General features: G+C 53.7%; 1 protein-coding gene across 1 annotated transcript; it reads left to right on the forward strand.

Moving 5' to 3' along the window:
• Positions 1–119: 119 nt before the first annotated feature.
• On the forward strand, positions 120–1,414 carry LOC119293710 (calmodulin-binding protein 25-like). The gene has a single exon (XM_037572086.1). It carries the CDS (start codon positions 222–224, stop codon positions 768–770), a length of 549 nt encoding a protein of 182 aa, XP_037427983.1. The 5' UTR covers positions 120–221; the 3' UTR covers positions 771–1,414.
• The last annotated feature ends 21,323 nt before the right edge of the window (positions 1,415–22,737 follow it).

The following is a 22,737-nucleotide window of genomic DNA, read 5'->3' on the forward strand; positions in this document are numbered from 1 at the left end:
GAATCCAAGGCAACCCTACGCGTTTTCCCGTGGGCGTCTGCCCCCACTCGCCACCACCCGGTGGCGCCTTTGCCCAGCCCGGCCAGCCCAGCCGCCTCCTTTTAGAACGCCAACTGCCTCCTCAGCCATTCCCATTTCCATTCGCATCCCCGGCTAGCCAACCCTGTTCTCCCGCTCGCGCATCTCAGGCTCCTGCGTTGCAGGAAGGAACTCACTCAAGTATGGACGCCCTCTCCTGCTTTGCGCCGCCTGCGATGCTCTCCCGGTCCTTTGCGGACGCGGCCATCGCGCGCGCGCTCCACTTCTCTCTCTCGGCCGGCTGCTCCCCCGTCCCGGAGCCGTCCATCGTCGCCGACCTCGGCGCCTGCAGCGCGGCAGCCACGACGGCCTCGTCCTCCTCCTGCGGCCCCGTGGCGATGCTTCCCCCGGCGGCACCGTCCGCGCGTTGCAGGCTGGGACCCGCGGGCGGCCGCGCGGGGAAGCGCCGGCCGCGGCCGTCCAAGCGCGTGCCCACCACGTACATAAACACCGACGCGGCAACCTTCCGTCTCATGGTGCAGCACGTCACCGGCGCCGAGGCCGAGCCGCAGGTCGACGCCGACGCCGGCCTCGGTGTCCTCCTGTCGCCCTTCGACTTTGATCACTTGCTACCGTCGGACCCTGCGGCGGCCGCGGCCCAAGTCGCCGCGTACGCCCTTCCGGCGGCGGCGGCAGAGCAGCCGTGCTTCCCGACGCTGGACTCGTGGAACGTCATGTACGACAAGAACTAGGTGACTTTGGGTCGAAACTGAAGCTCTATGCTCTGTATAAACATCATGCAGCAAGATGAAGGCGCCGTTGCGTCTGGCCTGTGATGTATTGCTCCCTTTGGTCGTTGCAGAGCAGTAGGAGAGGATTAGAGATGTAGTAGTAGTGCTGTATGCAAGTGCGAGTACCACCAGACTACCAGTATAGCACGCACTAGCAGTGTAGGAATGCAGAGGTGCTCCTTGGTCTCCTCGCCGGTTGCACTCGCTGCTTCAACTTAGGTAGTTCAATCTGCCTGTTCTTGGTTCTTGCCACCGGATACATGGTCCAGCTGGTACTGCCGTGGAACCCAGGATATTTTTTGTGGTGATCTGATTGCACCATGCTTTTAGAGGATTGCTAAAACCCAGTCGATTGAGATTAGCCAGTATCCGTTGGACAAATGTGTTGTACTAAGGGCATCCACAATGTGATGCTGCCAAATTTGCAACGTTGTCAGAGTTTTGCCACCGATGTCAAATAGGCTAGCAGTCCACAACGTTAGCTGGTTCCTAATTTATGCATATTGGGGACCACCATAGAATAGAATAGGATAAAAACACTACCACGTCTCTCTTTACCCACAACATTCTGGCTGTTCACATCAGTTTATGTATTATTTTATTAGCTGAGGTTCTTTGGCATCGAAGCATGAAGGAGCATCGATGCCGAGAGTTGATTTTTGGAACCCGGGTGTATTGAAGGACCTTATTTTAAATATTTTAAAAAAAATAATTAAGATTTTAAAAAAAATTGAAAAAATTCTACGTGGTCATATGGATTTATATTACACATGTGTAAAGTTTGGTGATGAAATAAGTAAATATGCGACCTATATAAAAATGACAAAATGATGATTTCCAAATAAGGAATAATGCATGTACTGTTCATCTTTCTAAAATCACGATTCTGTCATTTTTGTGCAACTCACATGGTTACTTATTTCAGCATCAAAGTTTAAACATGTGTAATATACATTCATATAAACATGTAGATTTTTTCTCAAAAATTTTTGAAACTTCAAAAAAGCGTTTTGGCACATTTCAAAAAATAAGGCTCCAATACACCCGGGTTCCAAAGTGACTTTTTGCATCGATGCCTCTTTTTTCTAATTTGGCTACACCCTCCACAATGTTCTCACCGGTGCCAAAAGCCATTTTAACATTTGGCACTATCAATTTGGCATACATTGTGGATGCCCTAAGACTCATGCGGGCTGGTCTGTTTTTTCTTTTTTTTAATTTTGAACGCCAATAGATGGGGAACTTTCCTTTGCAGCGTTTTCCAAGCGAAAGGTCAAATCACCATGCAATTTCAATTAAGGTTGCCATGACAATTTTAATGATCGATAGAATACTGCCGAGTGCAAGTTGCTATTTTTTGTTTGTTTTTTACTTCGCAGAATATTAGTACCAGACGAAGTCTAAATGCCACAAAACTTTTTGGTGTTTTTTTTCTGGACAGAAGACAACTTGGGAGCCAAGGAAGTGCCCGAGAGGAGGCCTGTGGGGCCCACAAGGCACCAGGGCGCGCCAGAGGCCCCTAGTGCGCCCTGGTGGGTAGTGGGGGCCCATAGGCCCCCTCTCCACCGCCTATCAGCTCGATAAATAATCTAAAATCCCAAAAACCCTAGGGGAGTCGAGAGATCAGTGTTTCCACTGCCGCAAATTCCAGAACCACGAGATCCAATTTAGAGACCTTTTACCGGCACTCTGCCAGACGGGTCAACGATCACGGAGGGGTTCTTCATCAACACCCTTGCCCATCCGATGATGCATGACTAGTTTACCACAGACCTACGGGTCCATAGGCAGTAGCTAGATGGCTTCTTCTCTCTTTTTGATCTTCAATACAATGTTCTCCTCGATGTTCTTGGAGATCTATTTGATGTAACTCTTTTTTGTGGTGTCTTTGTTGGGATCCGATGAATTGCCAGTTTATGATCAGATCTATCTATGAATATTATGTGAGTCTTTGTTGAACTCTTTTATGCATGATTGTTATAGCCTCGTATTTCTTCTCCGAAACTTTGGTTTGGTTTGGCCAACTAGATTGATTTTTCTTGCCATGGGAACAGATGCTTGCTACTTCTTGAGCTTGCGTTGATTTCTCCCTTGAAGAGGAAAGGGTGATGCAGCAAAGTAGAGATAAGTATTTCCCTCAGTTAAGAACCAAGGTATCAATCCAGTAGGAGGCACAACCAAGTCCCCAATAGATGCACTTGCACAAACTAACAAACACTTGCACATAACGCGAAAAAGGGGTTGTCAATCCCTTCACGGTCGCTTGCAAGAGTGAGATCTAATAGAGATAGATATAAACGATAAATAAAAGGCAAAATAAAGTAAATATAAATAAATTACAGCAAGGTATTTTTGGGTTTTGGTTTTATACATCTGAAAATATATGATGGAAAATAGACCCGGGGCCATAGGTTTCACTAGAGGCTTCTTTCTTGAAGAAAGCATACGGTGGGTAAACAAATTATTGTTGAGCAATTGATAGAAAAGCGCATACTTATGACGATATCCAAGGCAATGATCATGAATATAGGCATCACGCCCGTGGCAAGTAGACCGACTCCTGCCTGCATCTAATACTAATACTCCACACATCGACCGCTATCCAGCATGCATCTAGTGTATTAAGTTAACAAGAACGGAGTAATGCCTTAAGTAAGATGACATGATGTAGATGGATAAACTCAAGCAATATGATATAAACCCCATCTTTTTATCCTTAATGGCAACAATATAAATACGTGCCTCGCTACCCCTACTGTCACCGGGTGAGGATACCGAAAAATTGAAATCATCACAAAGCACCTCTCCCATTGCAAGAAAAATCAATCTAGTAGGCCAAACCAAATCGATAGATCAGAGATAAATACAAAGCTATCTTAATCATGCATAAAGGATTTCAGAAAAGATTCAAATAATATTCATAGATAATTTGATCATAAATCCACAATTCATCAAATCTCAACAAACGCACCGCAAAAGAAGATTACATCGAATAGATCTCCAAGAAAATCGAGGAGAATATTCGAAGATCAAAGAGAGAGAAGAAGTCATCTAGCTACTAGCCATGGACCCATAGGTCTATGGTAAACTACTAACACATCATCGGACGAGCAACAAGGTTGGCGTAGAGGCCCTCCGTGATCCAATCCCCCTCCCGCTGAGTGCTGGAAAAGGCCCCAAGATGGGATCTCACGAGAACAGAAGCTTGTGGCGGCAGAAAAGTATTTTTGGTGTGCCCTCTGGTGTAGGGGGAATATTTGGGTATTTATAGAAGCGGAGTTAGGGTTAGGAGAGCCACGGTGGGCCCACAAGTTGTTGGGGAATGTAGCATGCAACTTCAAAAAAAATCCTATGCTCACGCAAGATCTATCTAGGAGATGCATAGCAACGAGAGGGGGAGAGTGTGTCCACGTACCCTCGTAGACCGAAAGCGGAAGCGTTTGACAATGCCCTTGATGTAGTCGAACTTCTTCTCGTTCCGACCGATCAAGCACCGAACGTACGGCACCTCTGAGTTCTGCACATGTTCAGCTCGATGGCGTCCCTCGAACACTTGATCCAGCAAAGAGGGAGAGTTACATCAGCACGACGGCGTGGTGACAGTGATGGTGAAGTGATCCGCGCAGGGCTTCGCCTAAGCACTACGTGAATATAACCGGAGGCATAGACTATGGAGGGGGGCACCACACACAACTAACAACTGTTGATGTGTGTCCTAGCGGTGCCCCCCTCGTATATATAGGTTGGAGGGGAGGAGAGGCAGCCAAGGGGGCGCCCCAAGTAGGAGGAATACTACTTGGCGCCTCCCAATTCGGCATACCCCCTTACCATATCTTTCGGAGGGGAAGGAAGGAGGAGGTAGGAGGGAAGGAAGGGGGAGGCCGAATCCCTCCCCTTCCTTTCCCTCTTCTCCTCTTTCCTTCCCGTCTTAATTCGGCCTACATGGGGCGCACCAGCCACTTAGGGGCTGGTATATCCCCTTCTTGGCCCATTAGGCCCATGTAGTTGCCGGGGGGATGCCCAGAACCCGTTCCGGTGACCCGATATGTACCCGGTACCCCCAGAACACTTCTAGTGTCCGAATATCATCGTCCTATATATGAATCTTTACCTCTCAACCATTTCGAGACTCCTCATCATGTCCATGATCTCATCCGGGACTCCGAACAACATTCGGTCACCAAATCACATAACTCATATAATACAAAATTGTCATCGAACGTTAAGCGTGCGGACCCTACAGGTTCGAGAACTATGTAGACATGACCGAGACACCTCTCCGGTCAATAACCAACAACGGGACATGGATGCTCATGTTAGTTCCTACATATTATATGAAGATCTTTTTCGGTCATACCGTAATGACAACATATGTTATTCCCTTTGTCATCAGTATGTTACTTGCCCGAGATTCGATCGTTGGTATCTTCATACCTAGTTCAATCTCGTTATCGGCAAGTCTCTTTACTCATTCTGTAATACATCATCCCGCAACTAACTCATTAGTCACATTGCTTGCAAGGCTTCTTATGATGTGTATTACCGAGAGGACCCAGAGATACCTCTCCGATACTCGGAGTGACAAATCCAATCTCGATCTTTGCAAACCCAACAAATACCTTCGGAGATACCTGAGAGCATCTTTATAATCACCCAGTCATGTTGTGACGTTTGATAGCAAACAAGGCATTCCTCCGGTATCCGGGAGTTGCATAATCTCATAGTCGAAGGAATATGTATTTGACATGAAGAAAGCAATGGCAATATAACTAAACGATCATTATGCTAAGCTAACGGATGGGTCTTGTCCATCACATCATTCTCCTAATGATGTGATCCTGTTATCAAATGATAACTCATGTCCATGGTTAGGAAAACTTAACCATCTTTGATCAACGAGCTAGTCAAGTGGAGTGTAACACCCATGATGCGGCTATATCTCCCACGTGTCGAAGCACGACTTAGAGGCATAACCGCATGGTGGTTTTGTCGCAAGAAGGGTCATCTTCACACAATCCCATGTAATGAACAAGAATGGGATAAAGAGAGTTGGCTTACAATCGCCACTTCACACAATACATAATTTAAGATCATACATCATTCAAATACACTCATAGACCGGCTACGGTCAAGTTCAAATGAAAAGAAGACAACCCCAAATGCTAGATCCCCGATCGTCTTGACTGGGCACCTCTACTGATCATCTGGAAACGATACATAGTAACGACCAAGGGCCTCGTCAAATTCCCACTTCAGCTCAGTTGCGCCATCTGCGCCAGTATCCTCGGCACCTGCATCTGTTTTGGTAGAATCTGTGAGTCACGAGGACTCAGCAATCTCACACCCGCGAGATCAAGACTATTTAAGCTCATAGGTAGGTAAGGGGTAATATGGTGGAGCTGCAGCAAGCACTAAGCGTATATGGTGGCTAACATACGCAAGTGAGAGCGAGAAGAGAAGCAACGCATCGGTCGAGAAACTAGAAGTGATCAAGAAGTGATCCTGAAACTACTTACGTCAAGCATAACACAAACCGTGTTCACTTCCCGGACTCCGCCGAGAGGAGACCATCACGGCTACACACACGGTTGATGCATTTTAAAGAGGTCAAGTGTCAAGTTATCTACAACCGGACATTAACAAATTCCCATCTGCCTCATAACCGCGGGCACGACTTTCGAAAGATTATATACCTGCAGGGGTGTCCCAACTCAGCCCATCACAAGCTCTCACGGTCAACGAAGGAATAGACCTTCTCCCGGGAAGACCCGATCAGTCTCGGAATCCCGGTTCGCAAAACATTTCGACAATGGTAAAACAAGTCTAGCAAAGCCGCCCGATGCGCCGACAAATCCCGATAGGAGCTGCACATATCTCGTTCTCAGGGCACACCGGATGAACACTACGTACAACTAGAACCAGTCCTCAAGTTTCCCCGAGGTGGCGCTGCAAGTGGCTCTAGTTTGGACCAACACTCAGAGGAGCACTGGCCCGGGGGGTAATAAAGATGACCCTTGGGCTCGCAAAAACCCAAGGGAAAGGGCTTAGGTGGCAAATGGTAAAACCAAGGTTGGGCCTTGCTGGAGGAGTTTTATTCAAAGCGAACTGTTAAGGGGGTCCCATAAATCACCCAACCGTGTAAGGAACGCAAACTCAAGGAACATAACACCGGTATCACGGAACTAGGGCGGCAAGAGTGGAACAAGTCACCGGGCATAAGGCCAGGCCTTCCACCCTTTACCAAGTATATAAGGTGCATTAATTTAAACAGGAGATATTGTGATATCCCAAAGTAACCACGTTCCGACCTGGAACAACCTTCATCTTCACCTGCAGCTAACAATGCTATAAGAGGGGCTGAGCAAAAGCGGTGACATAGCCAATCAATGGTTGCTAGGACAGGTTGGTTAGAGGGTTGACATGGCAATAGGTAGGCATGGTAAACAAAGGCAGGCAGGGCTAACATAGCGAAAGAGCGAATACTAGCAAGCAAAGATAGAAATGATTTCGAAGGTATGGTCATCTTGCCTGCAAGGTTCTCAGAGTTGACAAAGGCTGGATCCTCGTTAGCGTACTCCACAGGTTCCTCGTTCACGTACTTGTCTCGCGGCTCTACCCAAAGCAATAACACAAGCAAGGAACCACAATAAATCACGGTGCAATGCACAGGCATCATGATGCAACACATGTCATGATATGCGAGAGGTGATATGCAAAGCGTATGCGTGCTTCGGAAGGAAAGATGATGAACAAGGCATCAACTTGGCAAACCAAGTATGCCGCTGGAAAGATGAGATGATTTCGGTTGGAATCGATATAGAGATCACCGGATTCGGATGCACGATTTGCAAAAGACAAGCAAGACAAGATATGATGCAAACGGCAACATGGCCACTTGGATGCAAAGTATGAATAAGCTATAGCACCCAAACATATGAACAAGATGCATAACAGTGATGTACAGGAGATACCCTACAAAACATGAACACTGAGCTCAATCTAAAAACCACTAGAGCATGACTAAACTAGCATGGCAATAATGCAAGAGATAACAGTTTCTACAGACTTAGTGGAATTACTAGGCATAGCAGAAACAGATTTAACATGGCATCTTAACAGGCTTGATTAACTCACTACCAGGCATGTCATGGCATGGAACAAGTACTAGCATGAAGTAGGCATGACAATGAAGCTACTCATGTGCAAAACAAACAACTAGCATATTGCATGAACAAGCACATAAGAGACAACACAACAATAAGAAGTGAGATGGCATGATTATGAACTTGCTCAAATGCAGAAACTAATGCCAGCACTGGCTAGGTAGGCGGGTCTGTTAGGAAAGGGGCTCCGGCTCCTTTTATCTGCTGCTACTGCTAAAATATCTGGATTGGTGGGATTTTTCTACCCCAAAAACATATATAATATGTTAGGGTTGCTGTAGAAAAATCATCACAAATGCATTAAGATAAGACCTGCCCTATATGGTAAATGACAGAAATGACATATTCCAAAATTGGAAACGTCCAGAATTGGACTTGCCCAAAAAGGACAGATTCCACATGCCAGAATTGGAATATTCTCTGGGAACAGAAATAAAACAAATAATAATAAAAAAACAGGGGCTAAGGAGGATGACAGGTGGGGCCACCCTGTCATACTCACAGAAATGGAAAAAGGGGGGGGGGAAGAAATATGCAGCCAAGGGGGATCGAACCCTGGTCTCCCCAGTGTGGCTCTACTTCGGCAACCACTGGGCTAGGTAGGCGGGTCTGTTAGGAAAGGGGCTCCGGCTCCTTTTATCTGCTGCTACTGCTAAAATATCAACAGAGAAAATAAAAAGGGGCGCGCCTGGGATTCGAACCCAGGTCGCTGCAGTGGGCGCGTGGGGTGCAAACCAGCTCGGCTAGGCTAGGCTGTTGGTTGGGAAGGGGCTCTGGCCTACTTGACCAAGCTACATAGCCCTGACTTCTTCTCCAAGACAGAGAAGAAAATGACGACGCCGTCGGCGGCAGCAACGGCGACGGCGGGGCCTGGGTTGCGGCGGCGGGCATGCAGGATGTGCAAGGGAGTGCGGGTGCAGCGGGGCATGCTAAGGAAGGCGTGTGCGTGCTTGTGGAGCAACTGCGGGAGTTGGCACGGGGTACTCGAGCTCGAGCATCTGCTCGACTCGGGCTAGGACGAGCACGACGGGCAGGGGGAAGCAGCAGGGTGCGGCGCGGGCAGGCTGTGAGAGAGTGCGCGCATGGGTGCAGCAAGGCATGGAGGAGCTCGGCTAGGAGGATCCAGAGCAGGAGGTGCACATGGGCTGTCTCTGAACTACCGTACTGAAGAAAACTTCAGAACTCGCCTCGGTGCGCCGGGAACACGACGACGGCGAGATCTTGGCCGCTCCTACGGAGACCGATCGACGAAAACGAAAAGAGCAGGGGGGAGGATGGGTATACCTAGTATACCTATGACAAGGAGGTGAGGCCGGTGGCGCAGCAGATCGACAGCGGGGAGGCGAAGATTTCCGGTGGACTTGCTGTCCGAGAAGGAGATGACGTAGAGGATGAAGAGGACGTCGGGGAAGGCGTCCTTGGGCTTGGATCAGCGTCAGAATGGACTCGGGGAGGCGATGCGGTGCTCGGGGTCGACGGAGGGGAAGCCGGCGACACACCTACGCTGGCGAGGAGCTCTTGCTCGGGCCGGTCATGGTGGCTGCAGGGAGGAAACGGAGCGGGGAAGCAGGGCGTGGGTGCCTCTTACCCGTGGCGGCGGCGTGGAGGGGAAAGAACGGAGGAGGAGGAACCCTAGGCTTGCCCTGGGTTGGCCCTTTATAGGGGGAAGCGAGGGACGTGGTGGCCACGGTGGCCATGTGTGCCCCTGTCCTCTGCTTTACTGTGAGAGGAACGAGCGAGGGAGGAGGAAGAGAAACAGGGGCTCGGGTCACTGCAGGTGGGGCCGGCGCAGGCTCCAGCATGGAAAAGAGGGTGAGCGAGCGAGCACTGCTGGCTCGCTGGGGTAGCTGGGCCGGCCTGGAGTGAGGAGGACCAACCGGGATGTGATGCTGCTGGGCTGCCCACTGCTGCTTTCTATTCTATTTCTAGTTTTGCAAACAGAAATAGAAAAAGAAAAGCTCAGGGAAAAAAGGAGAGGAGTTAGAGTATACAGAAAATATTCTCAGACTCCTGGAATTATCCACTATTTGAATAAATTGCATTGGGCATTTTTAGAGGTAGAAAAATAAAACAAGTTGGAATAATATTCAAACTTGGGTCATTTTTGAACCTGACCAAAACAACTTCAAATAAGGAGATCTTTGGCAGATAGGTAAATGACATGGAGCAAGATTTACAGGGAGAAGATGAACATTAATAGAGAAAGGAAAATTAGCACTTGATAAAAGAAAGAAGTAGAGGGAAGGAGGAGAAGTGATGGTGCAGTGGTATGAAAGGGGGGACAAAGGTCATGCCCATGATGCTCATGGCAACCACATGAATGATAAAATGCAACATGAGGTGGCATGAGATGAAAATGCACTATATGATGAGGATGAATGCAAAATGACAAGAGGCACAAATGCAATATAGTAAGGAGAGCATGACAAAGAAAACAATAACACACATAACCAAAACAAGATGAGGCCAAGCATGACAAAACCCACAAGAATTGGATGAAGGTCAAGTTGATATATTGCCAAAATGGGACATGTTACAACTGGGTGTTACATGGAGGCTCACTAGGGACATGGTGTTTGTCTATGTATTCACACATGTATTTAGGTTTCTGATCAATACAATTCTAGCATGAATAATAAATTTTTTATCATTAAATAAGGAAATATAAAATAACAACTTTGTTATTGCCTCTAGGGCATATTTCCTTCAGTCTCCCACTTGCACTAGAGTCAATAATCTAGTTCACATCGCCATGTGATTTAGCACCAATAGTTCACATCTTTATGTGATTAACACCCATAGTTCACATCGCCATGTGACCAACACCCAAAGGGTTTACTAGAGTCAATAATCTAGTTTACATCGATACGTGATTAACACCCAAAGAGTACTAAGGTGTGATCATGTTTCGCTTGTGAGAGAAGTTTAGTCAACAGGTCTGCCACATTCAGATTCGTGTGTATTTTGCAAATTTCTATGTCTACAATGCTCTGCATGGAGCTACTCTAGCTAATTGCTCCCACTTTCAATATGTATCCAGATCAAGACTAAGAGTCATCCAGATAGGTGTCAAAGCTTGCATCGATGTAACACTTTACGACAAACTCTTTATCACCTCCATAACCTAGAAATATTTCCTTAGTCCTCTAAGGATAATTTTGACCATTGTCCAGTGATCTACTCCTAGATCACTATTGTACTCCCTTGCCAAACTCATGATAAGGTATACAATAGGCGTGGTCACTACTGCAGGATGGTCCAAACGTGACACTACGATCAGAGACCCTTAGAAGAAACTGTGTGCGATGCCATAATCGCAAAAGGTGGTGTAAAAAACCATCAAAAAAGGTGCAAAACATTTGTGATGACAGATGCATCAAACACGGTTTAGAATTTAGTTGCGTGTGCGATGTAGGGCATACAGTTCAGCTCAATTAACTGTTGGGACGAGGAGGCACAAAAGAAACATGCAGCCAGATGAAGGCGTGTGCAATATACAGCATACAGTTCACTGGGATGAACTATGTGTGATTAGGCAACACAATGGAAATGGTTCAACTGAACAAGATGTGTGTGATACGCGGCAAACAGGTCCGTAATCTGAAATGTGTGCGAAGACCAATAATAACACAGATGATTGTTGCTAATAAGACGTGTGAATTGCTCTATCTACAGTAGAATAATATGTATGTGTGTGTGTTTGTATAAAATAAACATCCAATTACATAAGTGACTATACAGATCATTCGCACACACCTCAATAAATAATTGCATGCATTCTAAAGTAGGAGAAATGATCATCTAGTCATCTACTTCTTGTGACGCTCCCGCCACTGCTATGTGGCTCGATCCCTCGTCTGGGTCAGGAAGAAGACAGTTTCTCATGTCAACAATCTGCCTGTACATCTCGTAGCTTGTGTATGCGTCCATGGCCGCGTACTTGACATGTTGTTCATCCAGTCTCCTATGCCACACACTGTGCCATGCATTCTTGTCCTTATTGCTCTCTTGCTTCATCTTCGCGTAGTAGGGGTCGATGATGGCCGAGGCGAGGTCAACCAGGGAGTTCAGGTTGCTTTTGTCGGTGCCCCAGACCTTGTAGTGGTGCTGGATGTTGACAAGATTCGGGCATTTCAAGTCCGAAACCTTGAGCGCTTTTAGATAGTTGGTGGTCTCCACCATAGCGAAACTGTAGTCGGAGCTCTTGATAAACCTAGAGAAACGCTCGCAAGGCCTTGTGGAAAGGTGGAAGTGGTAGACGAGGACGTCATGTCGCATGCACAACTGGGCGACGACAACCTTCTGATCGTGCCCGGCACGACCGATGGTGTACTCGAGGTCGAAGCCGACCACTCGGTACTTGTCCTCGGCAAGGAACTGCTCCATAGTTTCGATGGAGATGTCCACCGAGACCGGATCATTCGTGTACACCACTAAGAGGGCCTTCCCCTTCACGTGGGTGTCCACTACGTGATGTGTGGTGAACTGCCCGCCATTGTCGTTATCGGCCGCTGGGAGCGCCATTAGAGCCACGGGGAGCGCCATTGGAACCGCTGGATGTCCTCTCTGTATGTGTCCTCGTGGGTGTGCTTATTGTGTCGTGTGAGACGAGAGATGAAGGTAAATGGACGCAGGAATAAAAGGGGGTCGGGCGGCATGGATTCTCGGCGCGTCTGCATGGCAGTTTTTGCAACGGGTAATAGCATCTCTCGCCGCGCTCGGCACAACCGCTTGCACACAAACGTGCGTGATCGTGCGTCGGCCCAAAACACTGGTAGCGCGCGTGGAGGGACAAGGGCAAAGCACCGAGAGGGACACGAGAGCAGAACGCGCACGGCGGGACACGAGCAGAGCGCGCCGCGGCCGCCTGAACCGCAAGCAAATGGTCGCCTACAAGCCGGCCGACAGTTGCGTCGCTACGTAGAGAGCGGCCGTGTGGTACCACCTTCGTCTACTCTATAGTCTCTTTATATTCCGTGCCATACTTTGCCCTCAAATTTAACCAACAAAATGTGAATGCATGTTTTAAAAATTATATAATTGGAAACTATGTTCAAATACAAATCCAACTATATAATCTTTGGCGACATGCATTCGTATTTTATTAATTAAATCATACTTATAAACCAGGACGGTGGTATAGTAGGTAATTAAATCGCAAACGTTTTTTTATTAACCATACGTGTATGTGGCCTTTCGTCCTCCTCGCACACGTCTTGTCACCCCGCTGACGCAGATGGCTTACAGCGCAAGCTTGCGCAGCACACGGGGGCGTTCTTTTTGCCAAATGGTGGCGCCAATGAATCATCGGTGAGCCCGTTCCTGCGCAACCTCTGTCAGATTTCGAGTTCCGGCAGACCCTTGAGGTTCGAACACTGGGTGCACGCGGAGATCACACCCCCAGCCTACTCATGTCTCACCGCCTCGCTAGGATCTAAACTACACGAAGAACAACACAAAGGACACAAGATTTATACTGGTTCAGGCCACCATTGTGGTGTAATACCCTACTCCAGTGTGTGGTGTGGTGGATTGCCTCTGGGGATGATGAACAATACAAGGGAAGAACAGCCTCGCGAGGGTCTGTTCCTATGGTGGTGTTGTCCCTTTGGAGGGATCGATTCGAGATGCCGATGGATCCGTCCCTCTACGCTGGGGGTGGCTAGTCCTATTTATAGGCGGAGGCCCTGGGCCTCTTCCCAAATATTGAGTGGGAAGGGCGCCAATAATTGGCCATTTTGAAGGGGAACATCTAGTACACTTATCCTAACTAAAGTTGGTCCTCGCCTGCCAAAGACCCTAACGATGACACTGGCTTGGGCTCCACGATGACCTCGCTTCTGCCGCCCAACTGGTCTTGGTCTTGTTGCACCGAAATGGTTGCCTTTGCTTGATACCCTTGCCTGCGCTTGCCCCCTTTGCACCAAAGGGGAAACAAGGACTCTGCACAGACCGGCGCCCGCCTGGCCCTGATCGTCATGGCTTGAGTCACGGGCACCTCGTGAGGTACCCCGCCTTGATCTCTCCGCCTCCTCGTGAGCCAGCCTGACGAGGCTGTGCCTGTGGAAGCCTCCTGTCGCCCTTCCCCGCGAGGCTTGGCCCCTCGCGAGGGTCGTGAGCAAGTGCTGATGAAGATGGGCCGTGCTGGGCCACTCCTTGAGCCACGCCGCAGGCTGCAGGCAGGCAAGTCTGGGTACCCCCATTCCCAGAACACCGACAACCTCACAGGTTCCCGTGCAAGCTTCTCGCCCGACTCGGTGAAATCCCCCAAAATCCCAATGCTTACCGGCCTGCTATAAAAACCCTCACGATCGGCGAGTCCTGCGTTGCATTTTCCCCTCCATCCCTGTAGCTTATCTCGTTTGCTTCTCCCACATTCGCCAATGGCACCAGTCTGTCGTCGTCGCTCAACCACTCTGTCGTCATCAAGGGATAGCTCCAGCTGGGAGGCTACACCGCAGCGGCGGCGCAGTCCCTGGTGTAGTGTAGTGCGCGTGGCGTCCCTGTTGGATGTGCGCGGAACACCCACCACATGCTCCGTTGCCGTGCCCGTCGGCAGCTGTTGCCGGCCGCCATTGCCGCCACACCACCGTCGAAAGCCAGGGCCATCGCCCGCTCCGCCGCCGCGGCCCGAAGGCCGGAGATGGTCGTCGTGGCCGCCACCCCATTGCCGGCCACTGTGGCCATCACCCGCTCCGCCACCACGGCCCGAAGGCGGGAGGTGGTGGTCGTGGCCGCCACCCCGTCGTCTGTCACTGTGGCCACTAGCCCATCGTCGACCGCCGGGGTCATCACCCGCTCCGCCACCGCCGCCTGAAGGCGGGGGGCGGAGGTGGATGCCTGCACGTGCGACAAAGACCTTGCGCGCTACACTGAGTTGGTCCTCGCCTGCCAAAGACCCTGACGATGACGCTGGCTTGGGCTCCACGATGACCTCCGTTCTGCTGCCCTGCTGGTCTTGGTCTTGTTGCACCGAAATGGTTGCCTTTGCTTGATACCCTTGCCTGCGCTTGCCCTCTTTGCACCAAAGGGGAAACAAGGACTCTACGCAGACCGGCGCCCGCCTGGCCCTGATCGTCATGGCTTGCGTCACGGGCACCTCGTGAGGTACCCCGCCTTGATCTCTCCTCCTCCTCGCAAGCCAGCCTGACGAGGCCGTGCCTGTGGAAGCCTCCTGTCGCCCTTCCCCGTGAGGCTTGGCCCCTCGCGAGGGTCTTGAGCAAGTGCTGATGAAGATGGGCCGTGCTGGGCCACTCCTTGAGCCATGCCACAGGCCGCAGGCAGGCAAGTCTGGGTACCCCCGTTCCCAGAACGCCAACAGTAGCCCCCGGCCCCAAGGCGCGCTCGGACTTGGCTTAGCAGAGAAGCGAAGAGGCAAGTGCGAAGCGCCGCGGGCCCCAATAGCCTGCGGCCTTGGGCGCCGCATGGCGGTTGGTTGGACGTGGGCGTCTCTGTTCCCCCACGCCTCCTTATTTTGCGCCCAGCTAGGCGGACCCGCGGGTGCACACAATCTCCCCTCTTCTCGCCGCTCGCGCGCCTCCTGCTCTTCCTTCTCTCAAGCTCCAGCCTCCGCCTCCAATCTAATCTTGAATCCTCCCCCTTCCCGTCGCCATGGCTCCGATGAAGAAGGGGAAGGGGCAAAAGTTGGTGCCTTCTTCCGGCCCGTCGCCGTTGATGGCTCCCGCTATTGATAAGTCAATCATACTCAACCTAGAAGGCTTGGACAAGGTCAGTTCCACCATTGCCACCATCTTCAACGAGTGTGGGAGGACGACGATCTAGCTCGCGTCTCACTTCTCCATTGGTAGGATAGCCACCGAGGTTCAGTACTTCGCTGACGCCCTGTGGGCGGGATTGGTTCCCCCCTTTTCTGATTTCTTCAATGCCGTTCTTTCCCACTACCAGATCCACATGATGCATTTGGGTCCCGAATCCATTGCTCTTCTTGCTGTTTTCGCTTTTGTTTGCGAGGCGATGATGGGCATCCCTCCTTCCGTTGCTTTGTTGCACCATTTCTTCTCCTTGCGCCTTAGTGACCCCTTCCAACGCTCGGTGTGCATGAGCTTCTTTGCCGCACCAGAAACAGAGGCCTCGGGAATTAACTTCAGACTCCCTCCTCCTGCGACTGGGTTCCGAGAGCGGTGCATGTACGTGGATGTCGGAGTACTCAGCCCCCTGCTCTTGGAGCCCACCTTGCCTGCCGTCCCTAATTCGGGCTGGGGCCAGGAGACGCTCATGAGCCCCCGGCTCGTCTTCGTCTGGCATCGCTTCGCGTACTTGAGGACGCTCGGTGTGACGGCGCCCAAGGTGGTGAAGGAGTTCCTCCTACGCCGCATTGCCCCTCTCCAGCGTCATTCCCACCGGATGTGGTCTTTCGGGGGGCGTGGAGACCGCATGAGGCTCCAAGAGGAAGATCTGACGCCTGAAGTGCTGAGGAAGGTTCTCATGATCCTAACTGGCGACCCTTCTCCTGGCAGCATCCAGCATGGTGGCGCCTTGCTGTACCTCAGCTCGAGCAGGGGTGACTTCGTGAAGCAGATGCCCAGCTTCGACGAATGGGGGCTGCACCCCGCAGGCCTCAAGGGGCCTCGCGAGAACCCAGTCGTGGTGGTCGCCCTTCCGGTTGCCCACAACGGTCCCTCCTCAAGTGGTGGAGCTAGGAGGCAGGGGCCACCGGGGGCTGAGGCGACCGCTATCGGGACGACGACGCCAAGCGGGGCTCCTGAGGCGGTAGCTCCTGAAGTCCATCCTATGGTGATAGAGGGGGCTGAGCCGCAGCCTGCAGTCCCAGTGGCAGAGGCCTCTGATGCTCCAGCCACCCTCCTTGGTGCGGCGCCTGGCAGCAGGCGCCAAGGCGATGCCCCCGACGTCGACCTCATCGGCGCTTCCTCCTCGTCGCAGGCTGACCCTTGCGCCGAGCTCCTGGGCCGCTTTCGAGTGGACTTCGAGGCTCTCCGAAAGAGGAGGGAGGCCTTGGGTGATGATTACCCTTGCCGTCTACTGAAGCGCAGGAAGTACTTCGCCACCGATGAGTAAGCCTTTCCCTTTCTCTGTCCCTTAATTTCCTGCTGCTTCAACTGATTATCGCCCTGCAGGGCCCTTCCTACCGAGTTCGCGGAGATGGCTGAGGAGCCATCCCTCCGGGCCCCGCCCTCTCCACCTTCCCCAAGCGCCCCGGGCTCCAGCACTGCCCTTGTGGTGAGGCCGGTCGGAGAGGCACGCCATCTTGTGGTGCATCCCGATTCTGCGCACCTCGCGACCATCCTTCGCGAGCCCTTCCGAGGCATAGCCAGCCTGCCCTGGGATCTTCGACTGGTTGTGGACGGCGTCGGGCTGAGGTCAGCCCTGCGGTCTTCCTTGGAGGGCGAACTGGTCCCGGGCCAGGCTTCTGGTGAGGCGCGTCCGGTCACCGTGAGGATGCCAGCCCCTAGCCCCCTACCCGGATGGGGCGTGCTGGTATGTGGACCTCCTCGCGTGCCTGAGGCGGAAGGCGATGCGGAAGACATGCTCAAGCACGCTCGAGAGCGCCGCGCCCTCCGCCAAGGGTTCCTCCACAGGGCGGCGGACGCGGTGAGCCAGCTTGGTGTAGAGCTCGATGACGAGGACGCACGTCTTGAGGCCGAGGGCCTGCGCCTAGCTGAGGAGAGGCGTAAGCTGAAGGTGGTCGTTGCCCTTGCGCGCCACCAGCGTGACCTTGATAATGAGAAGGCCGAGGTGTCACTGGCAGCTTCTCGGGAGGCCTGCTCCCGGGCCATCTTGGAGGCTCAGGAGGCTGACCGTCGATGCAAGGTCGCAGAAGAGCGGGTGTGGGAGCTTCGGGCCTGGAGTAGCTCCCTGGAGGAGCAGGTGGAGTTGCATGAGGCAACCCTTGCGTCGATGGAGGGGGCTTCGGCCGACCAGGCGGAGCTCCAGAGACGCGAGGAGGCGCTGATGATGGAGGCCACCGAACGCACCCTGGACCTCGAGCGGTTGGAGACAAGGGAGCGCATGGTGATGCGGGCGGAGGATGATGTTGCTGAGAGGGAAGCCCGAGACATAGAAGAGGTTGATCGTCGGGTGGCAGCGGCCCGCTTGAACCTTGAGCGCGAGTTCGAGGAGAGGCTGGAGTTGATCAAGGTTGAAGCAGAGGGGAGGACTGCCGCCCTGAAGGCCAAGCTGGATGAAGTGACGCGGCGCGGGGACGCTGCCCAAGCCGCTCTTAGCACGGCACAGGCGGAACTGGCTTCCTCCCGCGCTGAGGTGCTTCTTCTCCATCAAAGGGTGGACGTGGCCGAGGCCGTTGCACGACGGAACGAGGATGAGATACGCAGCGGCAGACCTTGGAGCACATGCACAGCCCCATGCTCCGTGAGCTCCGGGAAAGAGCCAACACGACCCTGGGTATCATCTGCGAGGCAGCCATTGGGGAACCTTGTGTGGTCAACTATGCTGGTAATCTTCAGTTCTTCACCGACGTGGTGACACAGCTAGAGGCTCGGGCGGGCAGAGCCGACAGGTTGGTGGAGGAGAGGAGTCGTGCCCTACTGGGGCGTGGTTTTTCTCGCGTCTTCAGTCATCTCCAGAATATGGATCACCATTTCGACTTTGACGCCGCCATTGCACCGGTACCCCTGGCGATCCGGGGCGATCTGACGCGTTGGGTGGAAGACAACGTGGATGCCCTCGTCAGGGCTTTCACCTCGACGACGATGGCATGGTCGTGGCCGCTGACGAGGGCGGAGTGGTGAACGGCCCAGGTGCTGTCGGCGGCGGCGCAGAAGGTGATGGCGAGGCCAGTGATGCCAGTGGCGACTCCGGAGGTGTCCCTGAGGATGCATTGGGGGATTTGTCCGATTGACCGCGTGCTGTTCCTGCTTTCATCCTGCGCAGAGAGAGTTCGGGCTTGGCCCAGAGGATTGTAAGAGCATTTTGGGAGGGGGAGCCCCTCATGTAAAAACTTGCAGTTAGCGTATTTGTAGACATGATATCACCCGTGTGCATGCGCCAGCCGACCGGTGTCGTGGCGAGTCGACTGGCCTGTTACCTTTGACCCGTACGGGCCCCTAGCCTTCAGGGGGGTCGTGGTGTCATGAATGTCTCCTGAGCGAGCCTGTTGGACCTGCAAGGAGAACCTCTGGAGAGGGCGTGGTGACGGCAGCCTGGGCTGCGCGCATGCTGGGCCTAACCTGGCTCGTGAGGGGCTCACGAGGGGAGGCGACTGAGGCCGGACGGACGCAAAGCAGTGACCAGAACGCGAGAGATTTCTCGAACGAGACAAAACACCCCTTCCCCGAACACACGCAAGTCTCAAGCTCAAATCCAACTTAAATCCGAACAGGGAAAAGCAACAACCGAGGGGGAAAGCAAGGAAAGCAGAAAAAGCCGCGTCCGGCACCTAGTCTAGTGTTTGACGTCTTCTCACCAGCGCGGAGCTAAGTGCTGCCACTGGGCGTGGGTGGGAGCCCCCGAGGCCCGAGGGCGGCTCTCCGGAGACTCCGGGGCATGTACAACCCCACTCATTATTATATGAGAGTGTCATGGGGCGGCGAGCTTCACAGGCACTGGGCCTTCTTCCTAGGTATCGGCCTTGCTTCATATCGCCAGACGAGGGCCCCGCCTTGCGCCACACTCTAATGACATCAACGACGGCCGGAGACCGAGGACGCTGCCGATGGGGTAGAGCGGTCGCCAGCGGTTCCCCCGACGACCACGGGTCCTCTGCCGGGGGTAGGCCCTGAGGCACCTCCCCGACAGAGGGCCTAGCTCCTGAGGACGCCTTGCTCCGAACGCTGCGGTGGTGATGCCGGATCCCGGTCCCTCTCCTACAGCCTCCGGCGCCCTCCTCCAGAGGGGTAGGAAGCTGCTGGATTGGGGCAGCCATCTGCTGCGACGACCTGTACCTCCTGCGACCCACAGTTAGTGTATGCTTGCTCCTGAGGAATTAGCGGTACCCGATAATCGTTGCCTCCAGCGCGGTCGACGGGGCTTTCTCGGGGCTCATGAAAGAGCTCAGCTTCGGGTGTCTCTCCCCCCCAGCTTGGGCCGAGGAACAAGTTGTGATCTTCCTCCTGCGCGTGCCCTTGATCCATCATGTGGGGCACGTACTCCTCCGGGGCCGCCACCCCGAGCGCTTCGCTATAGTGCCCCGCGTGCCACGCAACCCTGCTTGAGGCGCCCACCTGGGGGTGGTGGCACGACGGCCCGCTGGGATCTTGGGCTGCGGCAAGTCCTCCTTCGCTGGCCAGGGGCGGAGGAAGTGCCGTTGGTGACCAGGCACTGACGGCCAGGGTGGTGTTGGAGTGGCCCTGGAACCCGCTCGGGGCTGTGCGGGCGCGCGTGGGGCCTCCGTGCAATCCGCCTTGAGCCTGAGGGGGCAGCTGGGTGCAGAAGGGGTGAGCCCCCGAGGCGGCAGAGCCCAGAACCTCTGCCACCCGCTCCAGTAGCACGTCGCGGCCGCCTTCTTGCAGCCTGCATTGCAGCAGCTCTCGCGCTACTGTGAGCGCATCCCTTGAGTTTGCCTGCTCTCGCCGCGAGTACGGCGCCGCAGCCACGGCATGGCTCGAGGCCTTGGCTGCCGACCGCACCTGCCGTGGCGTGAGAGCTGGTGCCGCTTGGCCACGTCACCCGAGGCCCGCAGCGCCTTGCGGACCGCGGGCTGCCTGGGGCGCAGGGTTGAGGTCGCCCTGGGCAGGCGGCTCTGTGCGGGCGGGCCACGCCGCCCAGGGATCGGGATTGCCCGTCGGGTCGCCGGACATGTTGATGATGGTGCGACGGGTGGCGAAACACGAGCCGACGGAAGGCAGATTCCGGTGCACCCCTACCTGGCGTGCCAAATGTCGGATTTCGGGTTCCGGTAGACCCTTGAGGTTCGAACACTGGGGTGCACACGGAGATCACACCCCTAGCCTACTCATGTCTCACCGCCTCGCTAGGATCTAAACTACACGAAGAACAACACAAAGGACACAAGATTTATACTGGTTTAGGCCACCATTGTGGTGTAATACCCTACTCCAGTGTGTGGTGTGGTGGATTGCCTCTGGGGCTGATGAACAATACAAGGGAAGAACAGCCTCGCGAGGGTCTGTTCCTATGGTGGTGTTGTCCCTTTGGAGGGATCGATTTGAGATGCCGATGGATCCGTCCCTCTACCCTGGGGGTGGCTAGTCCTATTTATAGGCGGAGGCCCTGGGCCTCTTCCCAAATATTGAGCGGGAAGGGCGCCAACAATTGGCCATTTTGAAGGGGAACATCTAGTACACTTATCCTGACTAAAGTTGGTCCTCGCCTGCCAAAGACCCTGACGATGACGCTGGATTGGGCTCCACGATGACCTCGGTTCTGCCGCCCTGCTGGTCTTGGTCTTGTTGCACCGAAATGGTTGCCTTTGCTTGATACCCTTGCCTGCGCTTGCCCCCTTTGCACCAAAGGGGAAACAAGGACTCTGCACAGACCGGCGCCCGCCTGGCGCCCGCCTGGCCCTGATCATCATGGCTTGCGTCACGGGCACCTCGTGAGGTACCCCGCCTTGATCTCTCCGCCTCCTCGCGAGCCAGCCTGACGAGGCCGTGCCTGTGGAAGCCTCCTGTCGCCCTTCCCCGCGAGGCTTGGCCCCTCGCGAGGGTCGTGAGCAAGTGCTGATGAAGATGGGCCGTGCTGGGCCACTCCTTGAGCCACGCTGCAGGCCGCAAGCAGGCAAGTCTAGGTACCCCCGTTCCCAGAATGCCGACAACCTCACAGGTTCCCGTGCAAGCTTCCCGCCCGACTCGGTGAAATCCCCCAAAATCCCAATGCTTACCAGCCTTCTATAAAAACCCTCACGACCGGCGAGTCCTGCGTTGCATTTTCCCCTCCATCCCTGTAGCTTATCTCGTTTGCTTCTCCCACATTCGCCAATGGCACCGGTCTGTCGTTGTCGCTCAATCACTCCGTCATCATCAAAGGATAGCTCCAGCTGGGACGCTACACCGCAGCGGCGGCGCATTCCCGGCGTAGTGTAGTGCGCGTGGCGTCCCTGTTGGGTGTGCGCGGAACACCCACCACATGCTCCATCGCCGGTGCCCGTCAGCAGCTGTTGCCGGCCGGCATTGCCGCCACACCACCGTCGAAAGCCAGGGCCGTCGCTCGCTCCGCCGCCGCGGCCCGAAGGCCAGAGATGGTCGTCATGGCCGCCACCCCATTGCCGGCCACTGTGGCCATCACCCGCTCCGCCACCGCGGCCCGAAGGCGGGAGGTGGTGGTCGGGGCCGCCACCCCGTCGTCTGTCGCCGTGGCCACCAGCCCACCGTCAACCGCCGGGGTCATCACCCGCTCCGCCGCCGCCGCCTGAAGGCGAGGGGCGGAGGTGGATGCCTGCACGTGCGACAACGACCTTGTGTGCTACACTGAGTTCCTGCGGGAGGAGGAGGAGCACCTCGTCGAGCATGCAAAGAGCCTTACCGCCGTAGTGGCAGCGGTACACGCCGCCTCAGAGGCGAGGAATCAGGATATCTACGAGAAGAACCACCGCTTCGAGAGGGGTCGTCTAGAGCGACAGAGGGCGTTCGAGGCGAGCGTCGTTGAAGCTGCATTAGCGGCAGGCACCGCATTGCGGTTGCCCAGCCCGTCAGTAGGCTCCTCCTCCTCCGCCTCTTACTGAGCGTGCTCGGCAGAGGATAGGCAGGCGGAAGTAGTACAAAGCCCCTCCGTAGTAGTAGTAATATTTAATGGCAATTTTGTTTAGTTCATCTAACTATAGATGTGGTGGAACTATACAACATACTTGATACGTCTCCAACGTATCTACT

Source organism: Triticum dicoccoides, chromosome 4B (assembly GCF_002162155.2).
Source record: "Triticum dicoccoides isolate Atlit2015 ecotype Zavitan chromosome 4B, WEW_v2.0, whole genome shotgun sequence".
Taxonomy (NCBI): domain Eukaryota; kingdom Viridiplantae; phylum Streptophyta; class Magnoliopsida; order Poales; family Poaceae; genus Triticum; species Triticum dicoccoides.

Coding starts and splice junctions, on each gene's coding strand:
- LOC119293710 (XM_037572086.1), top strand. CDS start 222: ATGGACGCCCTCTCCTGCTTTGCGCCGCCTGCGATGCTCTCCCGGTCC.